The 20,806-nt window shown below is 37.1% G+C and overlaps 2 protein-coding genes and 1 pseudogene across 2 annotated transcripts; all 3 read right to left on the reverse strand.

Moving 5' to 3' along the window:
- Nucleotides 1–31: 31 nt before the first annotated feature.
- CHUP1 (Hydroxyproline-rich glycoprotein family protein) lies at nt 32–7,217 on the reverse strand. Its single transcript, XM_087336494.1, has 10 exons — nt 7,063–7,217; nt 6,692–6,875; nt 6,208–6,278; nt 3,259–4,107; nt 1,718–3,109; nt 1,421–1,552; nt 1,127–1,308; nt 929–1,040; nt 631–777; nt 32–489 (listed from the first exon to the last, which is right to left on the reverse strand). Exons 2-10 carry the CDS (start codon nt 6,786–6,788, stop codon nt 382–384), a joined length of 3,090 nt encoding a protein of 1,029 aa, XP_087192620.1. The 5' UTR covers nt 6,789–6,875; nt 7,063–7,217; the 3' UTR covers nt 32–381.
- A 180-nt stretch (nt 7,218–7,397) lies between these two features.
- On the reverse strand, nt 7,398–7,511 carry LOC147870058 (U6 spliceosomal RNA; annotated as a pseudogene).
- Nucleotides 7,512–8,770: 1,259 nt separating this feature from the next.
- TWN2 (valyl-tRNA synthetase / valine-tRNA ligase (VALRS)) lies at nt 8,771–20,061 on the reverse strand. The gene is made up of 21 exons (XM_087336483.1): nt 19,907–20,061; nt 19,727–19,789; nt 16,619–16,681; nt 16,385–16,542; nt 16,230–16,302; nt 16,080–16,145; nt 14,791–14,874; nt 14,627–14,704; nt 14,442–14,525; nt 14,267–14,346; nt 14,059–14,116; nt 13,604–13,906; nt 13,355–13,522; nt 13,044–13,234; nt 12,547–12,949; nt 11,732–11,983; nt 10,606–11,112; nt 10,428–10,531; nt 9,846–9,945; nt 9,424–9,566; nt 8,771–9,211 (listed from the first exon to the last, which is right to left on the reverse strand). The coding sequence occupies exons 1-21, from the start codon at nt 19,961–19,963 to the stop codon at nt 9,052–9,054; spliced, it is 3,195 nt and encodes a 1,064-aa protein (XP_087192609.1). The 5' UTR covers nt 19,964–20,061; the 3' UTR covers nt 8,771–9,051.
- Between the last annotated feature and the right edge of the window lie 745 nt (nt 20,062–20,806).

The raw sequence follows: 20,806 nt of genomic DNA on the forward strand, positions 1-20,806 counted from the left end.
TTGATAATGGTTTTATTGAATATGTATCAAGTTGCAAACGAGAATCAATTCATGAGTTGAACATAAAATCACTCACGTACAATTTCACAGACTGGGCAACTATCTGTAAGATAAAATAAGACCTAATGTCTATATACAGCCGAACTATACCTTTGTAAGATGAGCATCAAATAGGTGCAACGGGATAATTCTTTTGTTTCTAATTTTCTCTATTTATAATACATATGAAGCGGATACAAACAGGTGCTGCCCTTACATTATACAGAGGAGTTCATGGATTACTCATGAGGCAATGGAGTAAAGCATCCATATGGCAATCTTCTCTACATGAATTAGGATTTAGGGTTAACAAATGAAGTAACAACCTTAGGTTATATTTCATTAAGGCGCTTCATTTGCAATCACTGCTGTTCCCGATGATTGTTCACGAACACGGTCCCTAAGCTCTTCAAATGCTCTCATGCTTTCGGCATCAAATCCTCCCGCAAACTGCAGAAAGCAATTGATTAATAAGTGGAAATTCAGCATTCAAAAATCCATCCAGAAAATGGAAAGAAAGCAACATTACATATTCATGATTAGAGAAAGGAGAAATTGTATCGGGGATGAGAAGTAAATGGGATTGATTACCTGATGAACTCTAAATGCAAATCGTACTCCTTGGAGGAGCAAGAATTCCCGTTGCGGATCTTGAACTGCTGATGCAATTGATGCATCGAGCTCTCCTGCGACTCTTTTCATATAATTCCTAGCTAATTGCACTGTTGCAAGTTTAATCTGCATAAAAAATACCCAGCATATGCATGTTAAACATGCATTTTACACTAGAGGGCAAAAGCTGAGAATTTTATATGGATTTCTCTCTAGACATATACCAATTATCACACCAGTGTATTTGGTTAATCTTACAAATAATGGAGTAATGTACCTTGCCAACCAAGCCAGAATCTAGCATCCATTGTGTCGGAATACTGAATTCCTTGTACCTTGCAATGGCCATATCTCGAGTCCGTAGCAGTGCATAGACACTTTGCTCCACTCTATAACCAAGAAGAATATAGTCAGAATATATGCTATATGGTGAATATAACACTTGAATGATACATGTATTAAACCATCGTTTTACTTTTCTAGCAGTGAAAGCATTTTCTTTAGAGCTGCTTCACATGGAAGGCGTGGGTTGTCTTTGAATGATGTGACCTCGATTTCCAGCTTTTTCAAATCTTGATACTCAAATGATGCCTCTCTTAAAACATCTGCCTTGCTTTCGGGCCAATCAAAATGTTTCAAGACGGCACGCTCATCCACCTGACGATAATATATTCATGTTGTTATGAAGGGATTTCATATCAAATATTAACTGAGTCTTCTTATTATTTAGCTACATTGAAGATGTTTCTTATAATGTCAACTATCTTACCAAAAACGAAAGCTCCTCATCTAGCCAGGAAACAAATGAAACAACATCTTCAATATCAGCATAAGCAGCACTCCGGACTTCTGCTGCAAGGGATTCCACAAATTCACCCTGTGTTTCCACATCTGCTTTAACCTACATTTCAATGGACAATAACAACAAATTGTTGCCAGTTAAGAATCGTTTGGTAGTGTCTAAACTCTATATATATGTATGTATGTATGTATGTATGTATGTATGTATGTATGTATGTATGTATGTATGTATGTATATATGTATGTATTAAAATGCAATCCTCACCGCCAATAAGAATGCAGAACGGTTCTCAATCTCTCCAATAAGGTTGTTGCGTGCATCTGATACATTCACATCAGATCCACCCACGACAGGATCTTTTCTAGCTTCTCTCCTCATCAATGACTGATAGAATTCTACAAGCTCCGGAGCTCTTTGCACTTTGTCTTCATTTGAAGCTTGCAATTTATTGCTTCCAGGAGGTGGAGGAGGTGGGGGGGGACCACCAGGAGCACGTGGAGGAGGTGGTGGTGGAGGGGGACCCCCTGCAACTATATCAGATGGTCCTTTTATAGATATATTTCCTGATAAGGGTGGTTTTGCGGCAGAAGCTTTTGGTGGTGGCTTTGCAACTCTAGTAGGCCTCTTTTCCACCTCAGAGAACTTCATCTTCTGCACTTCGGGTCGTTCTACATTTTGTTCATTAGATGGTATTACGTCTGCACTTGGTTGGGGAATCTTGAACTTATTTGAAAGCTTCCCGGGTGCGGCCATCATACCCAACTTCATGGCTGGAGATGGAGCTAGAGAAGGAGCTATTTTGAGCTTTTCTGCAAGCTTTTCAGCCCTTGCTTGGTCAGCTTTCTCCTTTATGGCATTCTCTCTTGCAACAGCAAGTTTGTGCCTGTCTTTAAATGCAGGATATTTGTCTTCCAGGACACCTGCAACAGATTTTTCCATAAGCTGGAATGACGCTGCAACATCACTGACGGGATCTTTCCCATCAATGGTTTGCCGAGTCTTAACTGGACGTAACATTCCCAAGGAATCATCTAGATCTGTTGAAAATCTACCACTATCAGATTCGTTCTTGCCATACGTTGTGATAGCTACAGAATCACTATTGTTTCTCATCATTAGTGATTCTAATGGCCCCTTTGCCCGATAGGCAGGTGAACTGAGAGTAGAAGAAGCAGGTGATAAATGAGACTCATCTTTATTTCTTCCCCATTTCTTCAATTTCTTGATAAGCCCTGACTTCTTGGAAGTAGATTGCCTTGTCGAACGTTGACTACCATCAATTGAACCTTCATCAAAGTCATATTCTGATGGAGTTGATGGTGCCGAAGAAATCATACTATCCGCATCATTTTCAGTTTGCTCTCTAGCTTTGGCAGCGAGGAGATCAGGAGCCGCATATTCCATCATTAACTGTTTTGCTTTTTCTTGAGATCGTGGGCTCAAATTCTTTCCCAGCTCTAGAGCACTCAGCTTTCCAGGAGGTGCTTGATAATTTCTAAGCTCATATCTCAGACAAGCATTTACCCACCTCAAGTATACAAGCTCCTCAACCTCACTGAACCTATTCATTTGCAGCCCTTCAACTTGCTTGCTAAGGTCGTCATTTGCAAGTTTCAAAGACAATGTTTCAGCTTGCGCCCTCGCTACTAGTTCAGTCTGCATTTCAATTACATTTACGGATATAAGAAATAACACTAACTTTCATCGGAGTCACTGAAACATGATTTAAATTCAATAAATGAGACTTATTCAGGCATGAATCACGAAGCTATAGCTTTCACCATCACTTTTTAAATGATACTTACCTCAGTAAGGCTTGAGAGCTCGGCAATCTTTGCCTCTGCTGCAGCCAATTGCACAGTTAACTCTCTTTTCTGATGTTGGAGTTCTTTACTAGTTCTTCTAAGCTCTAGTACTTCAACTTCAAGTTCTCTCAGAGCTTGTAACTTCTTCTCTGTATCAAAGTCTTTCTTCGAGACCCCCTGCTCCTTCTCTTGAAGAATAGCTACTTGCTGCTTAAGGATCAAAAGTTGAGCTTTTGTTTGTCCAGCATCACTTTGTATTGTCTTTTGCAAGTCCTTAACCTTCGCTCTAGCAACATCTAGTTCTTTCTTTAAGTTCTCCTTGCCTAATACTTCTTCTGACAACTTCTGCTTTTGTTCCTCAAGAGCAACAAGTTTTGTATTCAACTTTTCAATTTCTGCGTTTTTCTTTCTCAGTTGCCTTTCTAGCTCCAGATGGGCCTTCTCTTGTTCCTTGAGGCCATAGTAGTCAAGCAGCTCAGATTCAAGCTTAATTTCTTTCTGTTTCAAATCGTTAACCAAAGCCTTTAGTTGAATAAGCTCTATAGACCCATCTCTAGATTCATTGTTCCCTTTCGCTGTTTGGATTGACAATTTCTTCGCAGAAGTTAAAGCTTCAAAGATCTCTAAAGCTTCATCATCCTCAGAATTAAAACTATCATCTGATTCATATTTTGGTTTAGAGGTGTCTTTAATGGCACAACCAATGGATTTCTCGGAATCAGAAGGCAAATCAAGACCTCCTTGAAAGAGATCATCAATTTCTGGAAGCAAAAGCTGGTCTCCTTCTTGAAAACTTCTAGAACTCAGCGCTGGACTGAAAGTGCTGCTGATCCGTTTAACTTTCTCCTCCTAAGAAGAAAGCCAAAGAAGTAAATCTCTCTCTCTCTCTCTCTCTCTCCACCCAACAAAACGATAAGACACAAAAGCAAATACATGCTTAATGTTGAAAAGTCCCTCACATTGTCTTCCTGGAAGCATATGGGAAAAAACCAACAAAACGATAAGACACAAAAGTAAATTTTTGTGTTCTGGTTGGATGCAATATATAGAAAAATGGTTTGGAAGATGCGATGCAACACTTGCTTCATGATGCTTCACTAGATTCCTTTGTGAATGAGGCCTTTTTGCAATGCCAATGTATCATGACATGGGAAAAATGTGGAGGCTCAAACCTCCCACATTATACTACATATATTACACCTTAACGACAAAATCATATTCTTTGCCGAATGGGGAAATAACACACATCAATACATGTTAGAGCCCATCCCATTGTTTTCTATCCGAACCATTGCCTCCATGGGACTTAGCTCACACTCACTATGATGTGACATGAAACATTGAGTCACAAGTGATGAGAGTAGTTGACTATCCACATTTTTCCCTAAACAAGTGTGCTTTTGCGCACATCTTCGACCAAACCCAATCCTTGCACGAATTTCTCTCATCGTTGAGAGTGTGCTGCCTTTACTCTTAATGATTGCCAACATGAATAAAGAGAAAAACATTGGTGCCCGATGATATAATCCAGGCAGCGATGGGATCATCCCCAATAGTGGCTGAGGCATTAATCTGATCAGTGACCCATATCCAACTTTTTGGAACTCCCTAAGCAAAGGTACTCAAGATTGGCATTTAGGTCGTCTAAACTGCTGCAGAAAATGGGATTGTTGGCATGCTGAAATGCAGGAATGGTTCTAGTTGCATGGCATATGTACAAACACACTTCCCCCATTTCAATATAGTTTGCATTGTCCACACTGAAGAATAGAGCGATCCAAACTGAAGTTAATAAATTGAATAATGAAAGAACATGGATACACATCACATCTCTTGGTACAAAGATGGGCCACTACAAGGCAATCTTTCTGCACACATCATTGGATGGATTTATTATCAGGCCAACTTATATGGATACACATCTTAGGACCTCTTCAGATCACTTAGAGATTGGGATTGCATATTATATGTACGCAAATCTATATCTGTCATTGTAGTGTTTTTCATGAGAGACGAAGGAGGTATCATTGCCTCTTCAAACAAGGCTTTGGCCTGCTCCACAAAGTCATGGAATATGAAGATCAATGTTGTTTGAAACTCTTCTTGCTAGAACTCAGAGACATAGAGAGAAGTTGTTGAATGGACAACAATACATGGCTTTCTTTAGCTCCATCACTTCTTATGCTACAAGTCAATTCATGACTACAAAAGTGGGTTCTTGACCAAGACACTCACAAGGGGTTACAATTGATCAGGGAATAGCCAGGTACCATGAATGTAGATCACAACCATCTGGAAGACGACACCATCACCCTTGTCACTAACAATAAAAAGGCCATTATCACCCGGCATCAAAGGTGCCTCCCTTCCCTTCCCTTGCTTTGGAGATTTCTCCATCTTGGAGTGGTCCATGTTGGAGAATTTTCAAAGAAAAAAGTTTCATTCAATCCAACTTGAGAATCTTAAGCTCTTAGATATTTAGATTCTTTAGTACCCTATGCTTACTTATATTTGTTTTGGTTCATACCCTATGATAAAACATTGTAAGCTCCAATGTCTTGTTCAGTCTGAAAAGATGTTAATATAGCTTTTATCTTACTTTCTCTCTTACTACTAAGCCAAGTTTTTACTAGTCCATGTACCTGAGTTCAATTCTCACTATATGCATCACTTTACTGGATGCCATTGTGGAATAAAAGGGTTAAACACATGACCTTCTGGACTCCGCTGGACAACCTTACCAACAGACCACAACAATTTGGAGGTCTTATATAAACACACACAAACGTGTGTGTGTGTGTGTATTATATGTATGGTTTGTCTACTTCAGGTCTCCTAGACCATATTACTAGCCTCAAAATAGGATAATAAATTATCATAATCTCTCTCTCTATCTCTCTCTCTCTCTCTCACACACACACACACACACACACACACACTCAAGAGTACCTCTTCTTGCTGCACATCTGCATAAGTGTATATTTCTTTGCCATCGTACACCTCCTCCACAAGGGGGAGCTCTGCCATAAAGTAACATCGAGAATTATTTTACTTGATATGATGTAAAGAAGAAGAACAACAATATAACAACCTTACGATGCATCATCACAATATTTTAATCAATCGAATTAACAACAAAAAAGGCATCCATAACATTGAGATTCTTCACAACTGTTTTCTCAGATCAATAAAGAACAATTAAAAACGACATACAAAACATTGATATTCACTGGCAGAATAGTTAATAGAATGCACAATTCTTCTCCTGAAGATTCATCATCGCAATTGTTACTCAATGGAATCAAGAAATTTTCTCATTGAGATTTATCATATTAATTGTTCTTTGTGGTCGATAGAATGATGAACGAAAAGCCACATCTAATCTTCCGTTCAATCTATTGAAGAAAGAAGAAAAAAATAGACCCACAAATACCTCGAGATTCATCACGATTTCGACCACGGGCCTTGAGCTGAGCAAGGGTAATGCCTACCAACGAGCAAGTGACAGCTAGCACCACACGGGCAATCATTGGGATGAGGTTCAGAAGAAGTAAAATTATGATATGGTGGAAAATTTTCGGTTAAGGCTTAACATTGATGAATATCTCTATACCCTTCTGCGAGATAAAAAATTCAACATACACAAAAGCAACAAGGCGGATCAAAAGAAGAAAAATAGATGATAGAAACATATGTACAGGGAAGAATTTAGGCCGAGATAAGAACTAGAGATATAAAAAGGAGAAAAACAGACATCAGAAATGGAAGACTGGAGATTCAAGATTAGATATTGATGAATTAAACCTGAATTTTACAAGGCAAGTGAGTAGACATATCCGAAGCATGAACCATAGTCTGCAATCTGGCTATGGAAGCTTCTGTTTTCTCTTTGTCTCTCCTATCTTATGCTCTGTTATTTGCTCTGTTTCAATATTTGTGGTCATCCATTTTTTTATCAATAAATCTTTTTGGTTGATAATGAGGTTTGAAACCTTACGAACCTAAATAAATTTTGTCTCTTGATGTGTAATGAGAAAGAACAAGAACAAGAAAAAGAAGAAGATAATGTAGATAGGTAGGTCACTTGCTTCCATGCATTATATAAGAAATATATATAATATATACATGGTTCACAAGAAAAAAGCCTATGGCTCATGGTGGGGTTTCTCCATTTGTGTCTGTCATCTTTGCGTATGGGTCATGCTAATCTTCGTTGTATCGTTCCAGTTTTATCACATGTCCCCCAAAGGGACATGGCGGGGCCTCTCTCTCTCTCTCTCTCTCTCTCTCTCTCTCTCTCTCTCTCGTATAAAAGATGTTGTATTTCATTGTTGTACAATAATAGCATATAACAATTCTAAGGCCACATGACCATTGTCAATAGGATCCACACATCAACATGGTTCACATGCACATGGAGTTCTTGTACCCTGTTTCTCTCCACTCACAACATGCAAAGGAGTCACCATAGAGCACAATAAAGAATGTTGACGTCAAAGCAGACTACGAGTACTAGGATATAACACACACGAGCCATACAATCACCAAATTATGGAGATAGTTGTTCGCCATCTTTGATCAACATGAGGAAACCCAAATGCACTTGTTAAACTTTGTCACAACTTCATTATACAACCATCCACCCACCACTATTGTCATCATACAAGGAAACAGGGCCAAGAGACAATACATTGTAGTCACCTAAGTAAGATTGTAAAAGTTAAATTTAACCTTCCTATATATTTCCTTGAGTGAGAGCTTAGTCTCTAAACCTTCTATTATCCCTTAAAAGTTTAATATTGCTTAATGAAATGTCGTAAATCTTCAACATTTTATCTTACCAACTTGGACATTTGCATGATGTTGACTATATTGTGTGCTATATCAACAAGAGTTAGAAAGAGGACGCCCAACAAAAGACTTAAGAGTATGTAAAAACAAGGAGAGACATACAGTGACTTTTATACTTGCCCTAAGGCCAGGCCATCCTGCACTTGTTTGGAAAATTGAGTCCCAAGTGTTATTTCCTACAATTGTTGATACATTTGCATGATGTTGACTATATTGTGTGCTATATCAACGAGAGTTAGAAAGAGGACGCCCCACGGAAGACTTAAGAGTAAGTATGTAAAAACAAGGAGAGACATACTGTGACTTTTATACTTGCCCTAAGGCCAGGCCATTCTGCACTCGTTTGGAAATTTGAGTTCCAAGTGTTATTTCCTAAACATTCTGCAACCAGGGGGGAGGGGGAGGAGTAATGCCTCCAACTAGTAATAAATAAGGAGGGTATTGAATGAAGTGTTTACAGAGGTTTTCGCAAATTGATTAAAAATACTCTAATAAATAACCTTTATAACATAAAAACATTTCTAGTGAATTAATCCTCTTTATTACATGGTTCAAAGATAAAACGTTCGTATTAGGTCCAATCTAATTAGATCAAATATGTGGAGCACAATTTATCTATATGCAACAAAAGTAACATTGTCCAGGTAAAAACATTGACGCATTTTGGGAAATGGTTAAATATAATTCAATTCAAACAGTAGCAAATGAAGAATTGCAATGATAGATAAAAGGACAAGTCTCAGATGTTCTGAACGTAAAAGATTCCGAAAAACTTTACTTCTCAACTACACAGAAGTGTGTAACTTCCTGGAAATATTTTTTGTTGGACCAGAAGCTTTGCTTCAATAGCTCGCAGATCAGTGACATAAATAATGAGCGAAGATCAAAGGCAACAATAATTATAGGAAAGCTGAATGCCAGCTTACATAAAAGAAAAAAAATTTATATGATAAGCCTCTCATAGGCCCTTATCACTTCCTCCTCAGCCTCCAATTCTGCAGTCAATTGGTTACATTTGTCCACATTTTGCTCCTGTAATTTCAATGGCACTTTCTCTTTGTAGCCTGACGTTTCCATCATTTTTGAAAGTGCTTCCTTTCTCCTGTTCAAATCCAACCATTTATATAAATAAGCAAAATGATCATAACAGCCAAATTCATCATCATTTAAAGCCATAAAATATCCCTAATTTTTCTGGATATTTGTGAGTATCCCATGCTCAGTATTTACCAGAACACCACTCTCTAATGATAAAGATGTAACAGTGTTTTGATAACCCAATCATTTTGGTCTAGAAACTTAAGAAAAACTCACTGCATAATTTCATGACGTCTTTTCTCATGCTTCACAATTGCTGCATGTGGATCCACAACTCCCTCTACAAGTAAGTAAGCTGAAATTTGTGGATTTACAATAGCCACAGCAGTCCTGGGCACAGAATCTGCATCTTGTGTAAACTGTACAATAAACACGGGGCAAATTATTGCATATAAAACTAATTAATAAAATAAAATAAAAATGATCAAACATTCCCCCTACAAAAATGCCATTCAAATTCACTTAATTCCAAAAATGCCTCAGAATAATTTCCAGAACAATAAAATATTTACTTTGCTCTTTAGAAAACGTATTTGTAATGAAGAAAAGCATAAGAAAAAAAATACTTGATGTTATTTGAAGTTGAGGTTAAATAAAATGAAGAAAAGCATAACAAATTGGTATGCTAATAATCTTACCTTTAAGTTTGATAGTTTAGTAAGGGTAATAATCTCCAAAGTGCGCCGCTTAACCAAAGATAACATTTCTTCTGATCGGCAGAGTAATAAACCATCAGGTCTGAGAAAAGCAAAAGCAGAATATGATTTTTTGCATGACAAATAAACACTAGTATGCCCTTCATAGTATGCATTCGGGTATTATAGTAAATCCAATAGGGTCAAGAATAAAGCACAATCTAAGGTCATCCACAAGCAACTCTTATAGTAACTAGTCGTTTAGCAGGTTGGGATGACAAAATGAGGCACAATGCTCCCATAATTTCATTAATCACTACAGCAGTATGCCTTTCATAATTTCATCGAACACTAGTATGCCTTTCATAGTATGCACTCTGGTATCATAGTAAATCCAATAGGGTCAAGAATGAAGCACAATCTAAGGTCATCCACAAGCAGCTCTTATTTTAACTTGTAGTTTCGCAGGTTGGGATGACAAAATGAGGCAGAATGCTCACATAAATTCATCAATTACTACAGCAATAATGGGATTGTGCTCTTCAATTAAACGGAAACACACATGAAAAAGCTCTGAAACTATACCTTAGTTTTGAATCTAGATCAAATGAAGTTTGAAGTCTGCGAATAGCCTCTATAACAGATTGTACAATTTGCATTTCTGTTTCAATTTCCAGAAATTCCCATTCCTGTACAATTAAAAATATTGGCTTTTGGCAGTTGTGAAAAAAAAGCAGTGACTCCAAGAGTTGTGAAACATTACCTGGCAATGAGAGGGATATTCTGCCACCATAATAGAGGGCTTTGCAGAACTGTCTGGACTCCGTGGCAACCGTTGCCAAAGCTCTTCAGTAACAAATGGCATAATAGGATGCAATAGACGCAACCCATTATCCAGGCAAATCCACAATGTTTCCTGGGTAGCCCTTTGTAAATTTAGAGACACTTCTTCACTGGCGTTTCCAGCAAGAGCTGGCTTGCTAACCTCTATAAACACGTCACATAGGTCATAATACCACCATGAATGAATGGCTGTAGCAGCTCCTGATAAATCATATGCCGAAAGACAATTATTTGTCTTCATTATAGCTGTGTTAAGACGAGATAAAATCCACTTGCATGAAAAAGGGAAGGAGAGGAATTGGAGGTTCTTTGAAGGAGAGAAGCCTTTTCCAAGGTTGATCATTGCAAATCTTACTACATTCCAAAGTTTATTACAGAAATGACGGTAGCCAACAATCCGTTGAATGTCGAGGTTTATTTTGTCAGACTGCAGATAAGAAAACAATCACAGAACAGATCATAGCAATCAAATGCCCACATTCAGAATACATGCACACAAAATACACAAAATACACAAAACTGAAAACTCAGGATAGAAAGAAAGATGGAAACTGATATAAAAACATAACATATGAATGTGGAAGACATGAAACTTTATACATAAAGCCATTTTTAATGTTTTAACTCTTATAAAGATGAATGCCCATTATTGGGAAGATAAAATTAAATCCAAGACCATCCATCCATAAGAATTCCATGGGTTTAGCATCTTTTTAATTTCATACCGTCCTCAGCAAAAGGAAAGGTCTAAGAGTTTGGAGTATTATAAACACTTAAATAGCAAGTTTCGCAATTAACCGAACTAGTGCGAAAAACAATATTCCTGCAAATGAAAAGGAGACTAATGGATGGACAAAAAGATGAAGACTCAGAAAATATGATATACACTGCTGGAAAGGTCAATATGTAAGGCCAATTCACGAACACAGATTAAGGATAACAACATCATGCAAGATACATAGAGAAAGTAACAATGAAAGCCCCAAACAACAGAAGCTAAGTTGCACAATCTAAAAAAGAAAAAAAAATGAAGAAAGAAGTCCTACCTGTAGAGTATAGGCAACAAGTCCGAAGCGTAGAGCATCAGTTCCACACTGCTCAATTCCTTTCGGAAAGTCCTCTTTTAGTCCCTCACTTGCTTTCTTAATTTCATTCTTGTCGAGATTACCCTGCTCCAACTTCTTCACTAATTCATCTAATGTGATACCATTGATCACATCCAATGGGTCAATAACATTTCCAAGAGATTTCGACATCTTCCTTCCATGTGCATCACGCACCATTGCATGCAAATAGACCTACCAAAGGAATAAATAACAAGTATTTCCTGCTATTAGTGGCTTCTATTATTAATAATATCATTGTAAACAGTAGAACAATATATAAATAGAGAAAAGAAGGGCATTGTGCCAGGAGTAAGATGTAGGGATATCTATAAGCGAGGGTAAGGAGATGCTAGTTGTCCAATGGAGACATAAGCATTCTGCATCTCAAGGAATGTAGTGCTATTGCAGTCAACAAAATTATAATGGAGGAGTTGGGATGATATAGAATGTCTATGGTACTTCTCTTATGGGAGGATGATTCTTAAAAACATTTTGCTCAAAGAAGTATACTTTGTACCACCTGTTTGCATTAATGTTTGACCCAGGACAAAGGTATCTTAACTTTTCTTATGGGATGATTCTTAACAACATTTTGCTCAAAGAAAATGTGCTTTGTAACTCCGTTTTGCATTAATGCTTGACCCAGGACAAAATTAATCTTTGAAGTATCCGACCACTTGTTCTAAAGAAATGACCAAATTTCTGATTCTTTTGCTAGTTATATCAGCTTTAAATATCTAGAACACAGTTATTACCTTTTTGAAAGGAACTTGACCCGTCAATGTCATGCCTAACATGACCATGCGGGCAACCCAGAAGAATAAGATATCATGTCCAGTCTCTAGCAGACTTGTGGGATAGAAAGTTTTCAAATCAGTAGTGTTTTTAGGCCAACCCAGAACAGAGAATGGAAAGAGCCCAGATGAAAACCATGTGTCTAGAACATCAGGATCTTGTGAAAGATGATACTTCTTTCCAGGATACTTCTGTTTTGCTTGCAATTCAGCCTCTTCTTCATTTCTACCAACCACCCAGTGGTCATCATAAGCTCCAGCATTTACCAACTCGTCATCTTCCAAAGTCACATACCATGCTGGAATTCTATGCCCCCACCAAAGTTGTCTTGATATACACCAATCCCTTATGTTCTCCAACCATCTACAGAATCAAGACAATTCAGCGAAACTTTATTTATACATTGAGTAGCAGTGGTTTAGATATTTGACTCAATTTAAATCTGAAATTCCATTACCTGAACCAGTCAGCTTGTGCATGTTTTGGCATTATCTCTAATCGGCCATCCAAAACAGCATCACAAGCTTCTTTTGCCATACCACTGCAATCTACAAACCACTGTGGTTTCACCATTGGTTCAATGATATCATTGCTTCTTGAACATTTAGCGAGTCGCATGTCATTGTTCTCAGCTTTACGATAGAGTCCCTGTGAAATACAATAACATGCACATGATGTCAACAAAAGGTGCCTTCTTCAATACTACTAGAAATTCTTCAATTCACTCTCAAAAACCTAATATCAATATCAAACAAATTCAACATTTACCTTCAATTTCAAGGCTTCTAGGATTTCCACACGAGCAACAAATCTCGGCATCCCCTCAAACTGTCCTCCATTACTGTTAATTTTCCCATCATCAGTTAAAATACTGATAAACTCCAATTTATGCCTTTTCCCCACTTCAAAATCATTTGGATCATGAGCAGGGGTAATCTGTCACATTAAATCAATGCTTTCAATATACTTGCAAAGATGGACAAATGTCAAAAATATGCTTGAACCACAGAATCTTACTTTAACTGCACCAGTTCCAAAAGCTGGATCGACAAGAACACCATCACAAACGATAGGGATCTTCCTTCCATTAAACGGATGAACAGCAAATTTTCCGTGCAAATGCTTATATCTGTCATCATCAGGATGAACGGCTATTGCAGTATCACCAAGCATAGTTTCAGGTCGTGTGGTTGCAACTACTATCTCACCATCTCCATCCTCTAAAGGGTAAGCAAAGGAGGTAAGAGCCCCAAATTCAACAAGCTGATCATAGCCAGGAACTTTCAACAGTGTTTTCCCCTTGATATCTATATAGTCAACCTAAAAAGAGGGTTTTCATAAGAAAATAATATAGAAGGAATTGTAAATTGTTTAATATACTCTAATCAGTACAATCATCTTCATGTAATGTCTTTTTGGGTAGAAACAATTTTTAGCATCATTCCCACAAGAAATTACAATAATAGTAATACCTCAACATCAGAAATGGCAGTCCTCAGCATACAGTCCCAGTTGACTAGGCGATTTGCTCTGTACAGGAAAGGAAATAGGCCTTCATCAAATAAACTTAAACGAGGTAAACTTGCAAATAGACTTTCATCAAAGAATTTACAAACCAACTACTTTATAGCAGAATTTCTGTGGTTACAATACAAACTTTTCAGAATTAGTGTCTAGTACCTATAAATTAGTCCTCGTTGATGCAATCGCACAAATGCCTCTATTACTGCCTCTGACCTTGTTGCATCCATCGTGAAACACTGCATCAAATATTTCATTACGAAAACTAATCATTAACAACCTGGTGCAATTTTAAAGAACCATTCCACTGTACACAGAATTATAACGTTAATACTTCTCGTGACCAATCAAGAGAAGCTCCAACTTTTCGAAGTTGTTTACAAATCCGGCCTCCATAATCATCTTTCCAATTCCAAACCTGTTTTTAGCCAAATGTACCGTTGAATGTTTAGATCAGGTCAAACAATTGACCACCTAGAAAATTATCAATAGAAGCTAATGGCACTGTAGTATCCACACCTCCTCAACGAATTTCTCTCTTCCAAGATCATGCCTTGTAAGGCCCCTCTCCTTCATGATCTTTTTTTCTACCACCACCTACATCATGAGATTTAGGTTGAAACTACATAGCATTCACCAAAGGAACATTATGAATCAAACAAGATATTCTTAAAACAGAATACCTGGGTTGAGATGCCAGCATGATCTGTTCCAGGAACCCAAAGTGTATTGTATCCGCACATTCGGTGCCATCTGACAATTGTGTCCTAAATGCAGAAGATAAAATGACTTTACAAGCTTAAAATGGCAGATACGAAATACACAAATGTAGGTGAAATAGACCAGAGGATCCATCGTGAACAAGTTAATCTGAGTAGCTGTAGACAGTGATAATCAACCTCTATTAAATGGATGTGATCACATGAAAATTTTGGGGTGTGAAAAGTTATACGGTATGTTAGGACGTATGTAAAGAGCAATAGATGGGTTGCCAGCTTAACAATACACACTGTGTGGACATATGTACAGTGGAGCACACATACGGACCACCAATTGTCATATCTCGTGATAAGAACATAATCACCCTTGTCATATGTAAAGAGACTAATTGTTGCATTCACTGTGAAGGACCTCATATCCTTACCCACTCTCATGATGGTATTTACTGAGAAATTTGTTACAAAGTAATGAGAAGGTGAAGTTATATAAACCAAGCTCCCTCCTTTTATATAGTGTTGATTTACATGATTAGTAGTATAGCTTCATTGTAATTTCCCCTCCCATCGCTTAACATAAATTAAACTCTTTTGGTGCATAGTGTCTAAATATATTTTCATTGTGTGCGAACTAGCTATCTAGTCCTCTAAATCTTCACAAGAATTTGTAAATACTTGACTTCAGCAAAGACCAAGACATTTCAATGAGTATTAAGAAGGATTCAATATTTGAAGAGAAAAGGAAGAGGTCAAGTTTGAATTTGAACTTTCATCCAGAAATTAGTAAAAGCAAGAGATGCCATTCTTTAATTGTTTAATGCTATTTAAGGATGGGGTTAGGGTTGGGAAGGAAAGACCAAGTCACATTATTTGATAAGTTCAAGTTCATTTTCATCAGTAGAATTTGGGTTGATGAACACAACAATGACTTTGGGTGTCCCTTTGAAAGAGCAGAGTATTTGGTTCTTCTTTGAGTGGATTTGAGTGAGACCACTGCTCAAGACTCCTCCGATGGATTCTCACTTTTGTGGCCTAAATACATTAGTGAGTGGTTTCTCCATCTAAGAGAGCTTGCTACATTATGTTAAAACCCCTCTTGTGTTTGGATGCACAATAGGATAAAACACATTTGAGCGATATCTATGAAATTATAATGCATGTACCTGTGCTTCTACACCTCAGTTCAGTCAATTTAAAGCGATCGAGAAAAAGATAATTATAAATATTCATAACAGAAATGAATAATGTGCACATACTTCTATAGCACATGTGAGGCCATGTCCAATGTGTAGAGCACCTGTAACATTTGGTGGAGGAATCACCTGAAATTTTGAATGAATTATTAATTCAGAATCAAATTCAACAATCTGAAGTTTTCCTTAAGAAACCAGGCCTAAATAACTCACAATCACAAAAGGTGGACTCTTCCGAGCAGGATCAGCAACAAAAAATCCAGATTTCTCCCAATACTCATACCAACTGTGAGAATAATCAACAATCAGATATTAACAGAGTAGCATTCTGGCAGGAACTAGCCAAGCAACCAAATTCACATAATCACCTTGCTTCAACGAGTGTGGGATCATATGATTTTGCCATATCAGGTGCTAATTTTTTTCTTTCCCCTGGAACAGTGGGCGGATCTTGATAGTCACCATCCTCTTCATGTTTGCGAGCAGTTTTTTTTGTTTCCTTGGGTTTAGAGGTCTCCTTCTCTTTCTGTCATATCCACACATGTATTTTCAAGGTTATGAAGAGAAATACAGCAAAAATGAATGTAGTAGACAACGCTTACCTGGGCTTTCAATGCCTCCGCTTTTTGCAAGGCTTTTAGTTTCTTTGCTTCCTTCTCCTTAGCCTGTGTTCATAATGAGATTAGCAAGGAATTTATACTGATCTGTACTCATCATAGGATTAGTTTGGACGCAAGTATCTAGGTTTATAAATATAAGATAGTAATAGTAATACAAATAACAAAACCTTGTAAATATGAACTCTTCTACGTAAGTAGCAGTAATAAATGAATTTGTCAAAAATGGCCTCCTTGGCATGACAGTTTAGCTACATTCCAGTTCTCTCAAAATACAACTAATTGCATTTCCTACAATGGCCGTCATTTAATTTAAGATTGCATACATAGCATATGGAAAATTGTGTACATAAGCTTGTTTCCTATGTAACTACAAAGATCTTTGTACATAGCATATGGAAAATTTCATACATAATCAGATGGGCTCGGTTCAGTTCGGTTTCAAGGCAAGGAAACCGAACCGAGCCGTTTATACAAAACAAAAACCAAACCAAACCGTTTAGGGAAAAGTTGAAACCAATCCAAACCATTTAATAGAAAATTTAAACCTAACAAATTAAATCAAACTAATCAAACATCTAAATAAACTAAAATACATTAAATTAAATAAGTATTTAAGTTAAATTTATTAAATCAATAAAAGAAACTTTAATTGAACCATTAAATTAAATAAACATTTAAGTTAAATTAATTAAATCAATAAAAACCCATTAATTAAACCATTAAATTAATAAACTGTTAAGGTAAAATAAAAGTTAACCAAAAACCTATAAACCTTTAAACCAAACCTATAAACCTATAAACCCAAGTTTTAGAACCGAAACCGAACCATTTATCAAAAATCCAAACCATTAAATTCTTTTGGAACCAATAAACTGTTAAACCATGGCTTAACAATTCACTTCAGTTTGAGCCGAAACTGTGCCCATTGCTACATAATCTAACATTTTGACCTTGACAGAATACACGCTGCAAGAAACGGCAAAGAGCTTTCTATGGCCACTGTAAAGCACAGTGAAATCTTTCTACAACATAAATCCTCTGTTAGCTGTCTTATCACATAATTAGCATTTTCCTGACACAAGTACTCCATTGACACTTGGAGTACGTTTCCATTGGCATTTTTCTCCAAAAATTGAAATAAACTAGATAGCCTCAGACGTCACAATCATACCTCTACATTGAACACAGAATATTCATCCAATAAGCTGATGCTGCCAACATGAAACCTTCAGTAACTATTAGAACCACAGTCTGATTCACACAGCATCCGCAATGTGCAACAGCAATTTCTTTCTCACATTGCCAAATCAACCCTGATTTCGTTTTCTCTTCAAGCTTCTTACTCCATAATAATGCATAGTTACTCAAATGTCTTTTGACAATGATCATTTTAGAATTAAGGTAAATCATGCATAAGCATCAAGCACTCTATCAAATCATATATAAATGAGTTGGAGAAGAAAAAACAAAAAATTGCAGACATTATCAATGCATGAAAGTAAGTAACTTGGTTGTCTCTAAAAGCCTCCACATTCATCTAATTGAGAATCATGGTTCTTCGCAGTTATAGAGAACTCACAGACTTCACGAAAGCTTTTCATAACCATCCATTCAATATAATACAATGTCCAATTGATATGAAGCAACCATTGGCGTTCAGACTTATCATTCATGTTATGGAACCTTTAGAAAGCATGCATAGTTTCCATAATTATTCATCTAATTCAGAATCATGGTTCTTAGCTGTTCCAGAGAACTCACAGCTTTCACAAAAGCGTTTGACAATCATTCATTCAATTTAATACCATGTCCAATTGATATTAAGCAACTATTGACGTTCAGAATTATCAGTCATGTTATGAAATCTTTGGAAAGAATGCATAGATCCCATGATTGAATGAAAATAATTTGATTGCTCAATTTGCCATTCCATTCAACATCCTACTGCATCAAAATTAAGCAGAAGTGTGCTGCACAAGGTCCATCCCACGTCACAGATCCTCTCAAAGGCATGGAAATTTTCTGGTTGTCCATTAGACCTTAAAATTTTCTATCTTAAAATTGTGCCTACGAGATTTTTGAGCAAACTATATCCTTTTTGGCTATGTTTAGAGTCTTAACTGAGCTTCTCGTCATCATCATCTTTTCCTATTTTGTTTCATTCTCTATGGATCGTTTTGTCTACGTTTTGCTTTGTTTTCCATTCTCTGGTTTGCTCAGTATAGATTATGCAGAAGCATGGCAACAGAAACTTGTGTCGTGGAATCTTTAGAGAACACGCCGTCACATTAACTGTTGAAACTGTGTTACTGGAGGAAAAACACTGTTTTCTAAAAAGCTTTGCGTAGTTTTCCAATCTATTTAGTCCCATGTTTGATCTTAAAATAGAACCTTAAGAACAGAGGGTGTTGGTTCTCTGAATAAACTTCTCTACTCTAAAACGGATTACAGTCTACTTTAGTATGATCTACGGATCAATCTTCCAATCAAATTTCCTTTTATCACAGCTTTGCTTAGTCTTCTATTCTAGAATACATCTAATATCTTTCATGTTCAATATAAATGAAGCAAAGCTATGGAAAGCTTCAATTAATTAAAAACATCGACGGACCTGAATTTCATTCTGCACTAAAATAAGAACCTTTGCTCGTTTTTACAGACCGTTTAAGAAAGATATGCAGAAGAAGAAGAAAATTTCATTGCTTTTGCCTTCACCAACTCCTTTGCTTAGTTTTTCGTACTGGTCTACTCTCATGCATATTCAACAGAAATAAAGTGATCTATGAGAGCTTCACTCCAACCTTTAAAGGATGAATGTATCTGAAGGTTGAGTTCCTCTATACTGAAGCACATTCCCTTGCTCGTTTTTATAGTTGATTGAAAAAAGATATAAAGGAAGAAGCATAAAAAAACAAAGCTTTGACAGAAACGTTGCTTAGCTTTTCATATTGGTTAACTATCATTCACAATCAACAGAAATGAAGAGAAGCTACGGGAGCTTCAATCCAACCTTTAAAAGAAAGCCGAATACAGTTGATTAAGGAAAGATATACAAAGGAAGAGGAGCAAAAAGAAAATAGCTTCAACTACCTTCTCATCCCTTCTCTTCTTCCTCTCCAAATCTGCGTCGCTACCATTAGCTGATTCCGATGTCTACAAAGAAGGAAAAAAGGAAAGAAAAGTAGAAATATAATGTTAAGAAGATAGAACAGGAGAGGTGACAATAGAGAAGCCAGAGAGAATGGTGCAGAAAAAAATGAGTAGAAATACATCTTCATTACGGAGGTCGAGGTCGCCATTCCCGCCTCTATCATGAGTATCCGCCATGGCCAAGGGATGGAAGGATGGATCGAGCTTCCGTCCTGCAGGAAGACTTAGGGTTTAAAAGAAGGGTAAAAGAGGCACTTTTCTTTCGTTAATAACCGTGTATCATGGTCGTCATCACCTTCTTCCTCTCTCTTTCTCCGTAGGTCGCTCACTCTGCGTTGTCCATGTGTCTTTTTGGTTTTCTATAATTCCACGACCTGCCCCCCAACCCACGTCCAATGAGCAAGCAGCCCGGGCATTTCTAGATGAAACACTTGCTGCGCTTATCGTTTTTTCAAAGATGGTTAGGCGGCAACCTTTCAGCCGGCCGCCTGTGGTTCAATCATCCGTTCCAAGAGGATCAAGCATTGTACCCCCCTCCCTTTCATTTACTTCACGTCCTCCATGAGCACTCGAGTTTTCCCGTTGTAATCTGCATAATATTCCTCTCCATGCTTTCTCTTCTATATTTCCCCTTTAGTGCTTTGTTATGATCCACGAAATATACCCCTATGTTTTACTTTATCCCCACCCTTTTGTTTACATCACCATTAACCAAGTAATTATCTTTTCCTTTTTCTCAACTGAATGTGTTATTTTGAGTGGTCGTTTCCGTCCTTGTTTCTCTCTTCAAAGGCTAACCAAGGGCATTGGTGAAATAATGAAAACTTGGGAGCGTTCATTATATCTTCCTATTTCAATAGAATTGATGCTTGAGAAATATAGGAGACATTATTAACATTATTATGAAGTTAAGAATATGGATGTAGTTTCCATGGTTTATAAAAACTATTTTACGTCACCTTGAAGAGGAACTTTGTTTATGTATTCTTCTACTTCACAAACATTATATGATTAGCAAAC

The sequence above is a fragment of the Azolla caroliniana genome, unplaced genomic scaffold, assembly GCF_043228905.1.
Source record: "Azolla caroliniana isolate FFs.n. ecotype wild unplaced genomic scaffold, voAzoCaro1.0.p SCAF_1, whole genome shotgun sequence".
NCBI classification, from domain to species: Eukaryota; Viridiplantae; Streptophyta; class Polypodiopsida; order Salviniales; family Salviniaceae; genus Azolla; species Azolla caroliniana.

What these genes read in the sequence shown, in the direction of transcription:
- CHUP1 (XM_087336494.1), bottom strand. Translation starts at nt 6,788, where the DNA reads ATGATTGCCCGTGTGGTGCTAGCTGTCACTTGCTCGTTGGTAGGCATT. An exon ending in CAGATGTGCAGCAAGAAGAG is followed by an intron (nt 4,108 to 6,207) that starts GTACTCTTGAGT and finishes CTTTCTTCTTAG; the next exon opens with GAGGAGAAAGTTAAACGGAT. An exon ending in TTGCATTTAGAGTTCATCAG is followed by an intron (nt 490 to 630) that starts GTAATCAATCCC and finishes TGCTTTCTGCAG; the next exon opens with TTTGCGGGAGGATTTGATGC.
- TWN2 (XM_087336483.1), bottom strand. Translation starts at nt 19,963, where the DNA reads ATGGCGGATACTCATGATAGAGGCGGGAATGGCGACCTCGACCTCCGT. An exon ending in GCACAAGCTGACTGGTTCAG is followed by an intron (nt 12,950 to 13,043) that starts GTAATGGAATTT and finishes TTGATTCTGTAG; the next exon opens with ATGGTTGGAGAACATAAGGG. An exon ending in TTGTTGCCTATACTCTACAG is followed by an intron (nt 11,113 to 11,731) that starts GTAGGACTTCTT and finishes TCTTATCTGCAG; the next exon opens with TCTGACAAAATAAACCTCGA.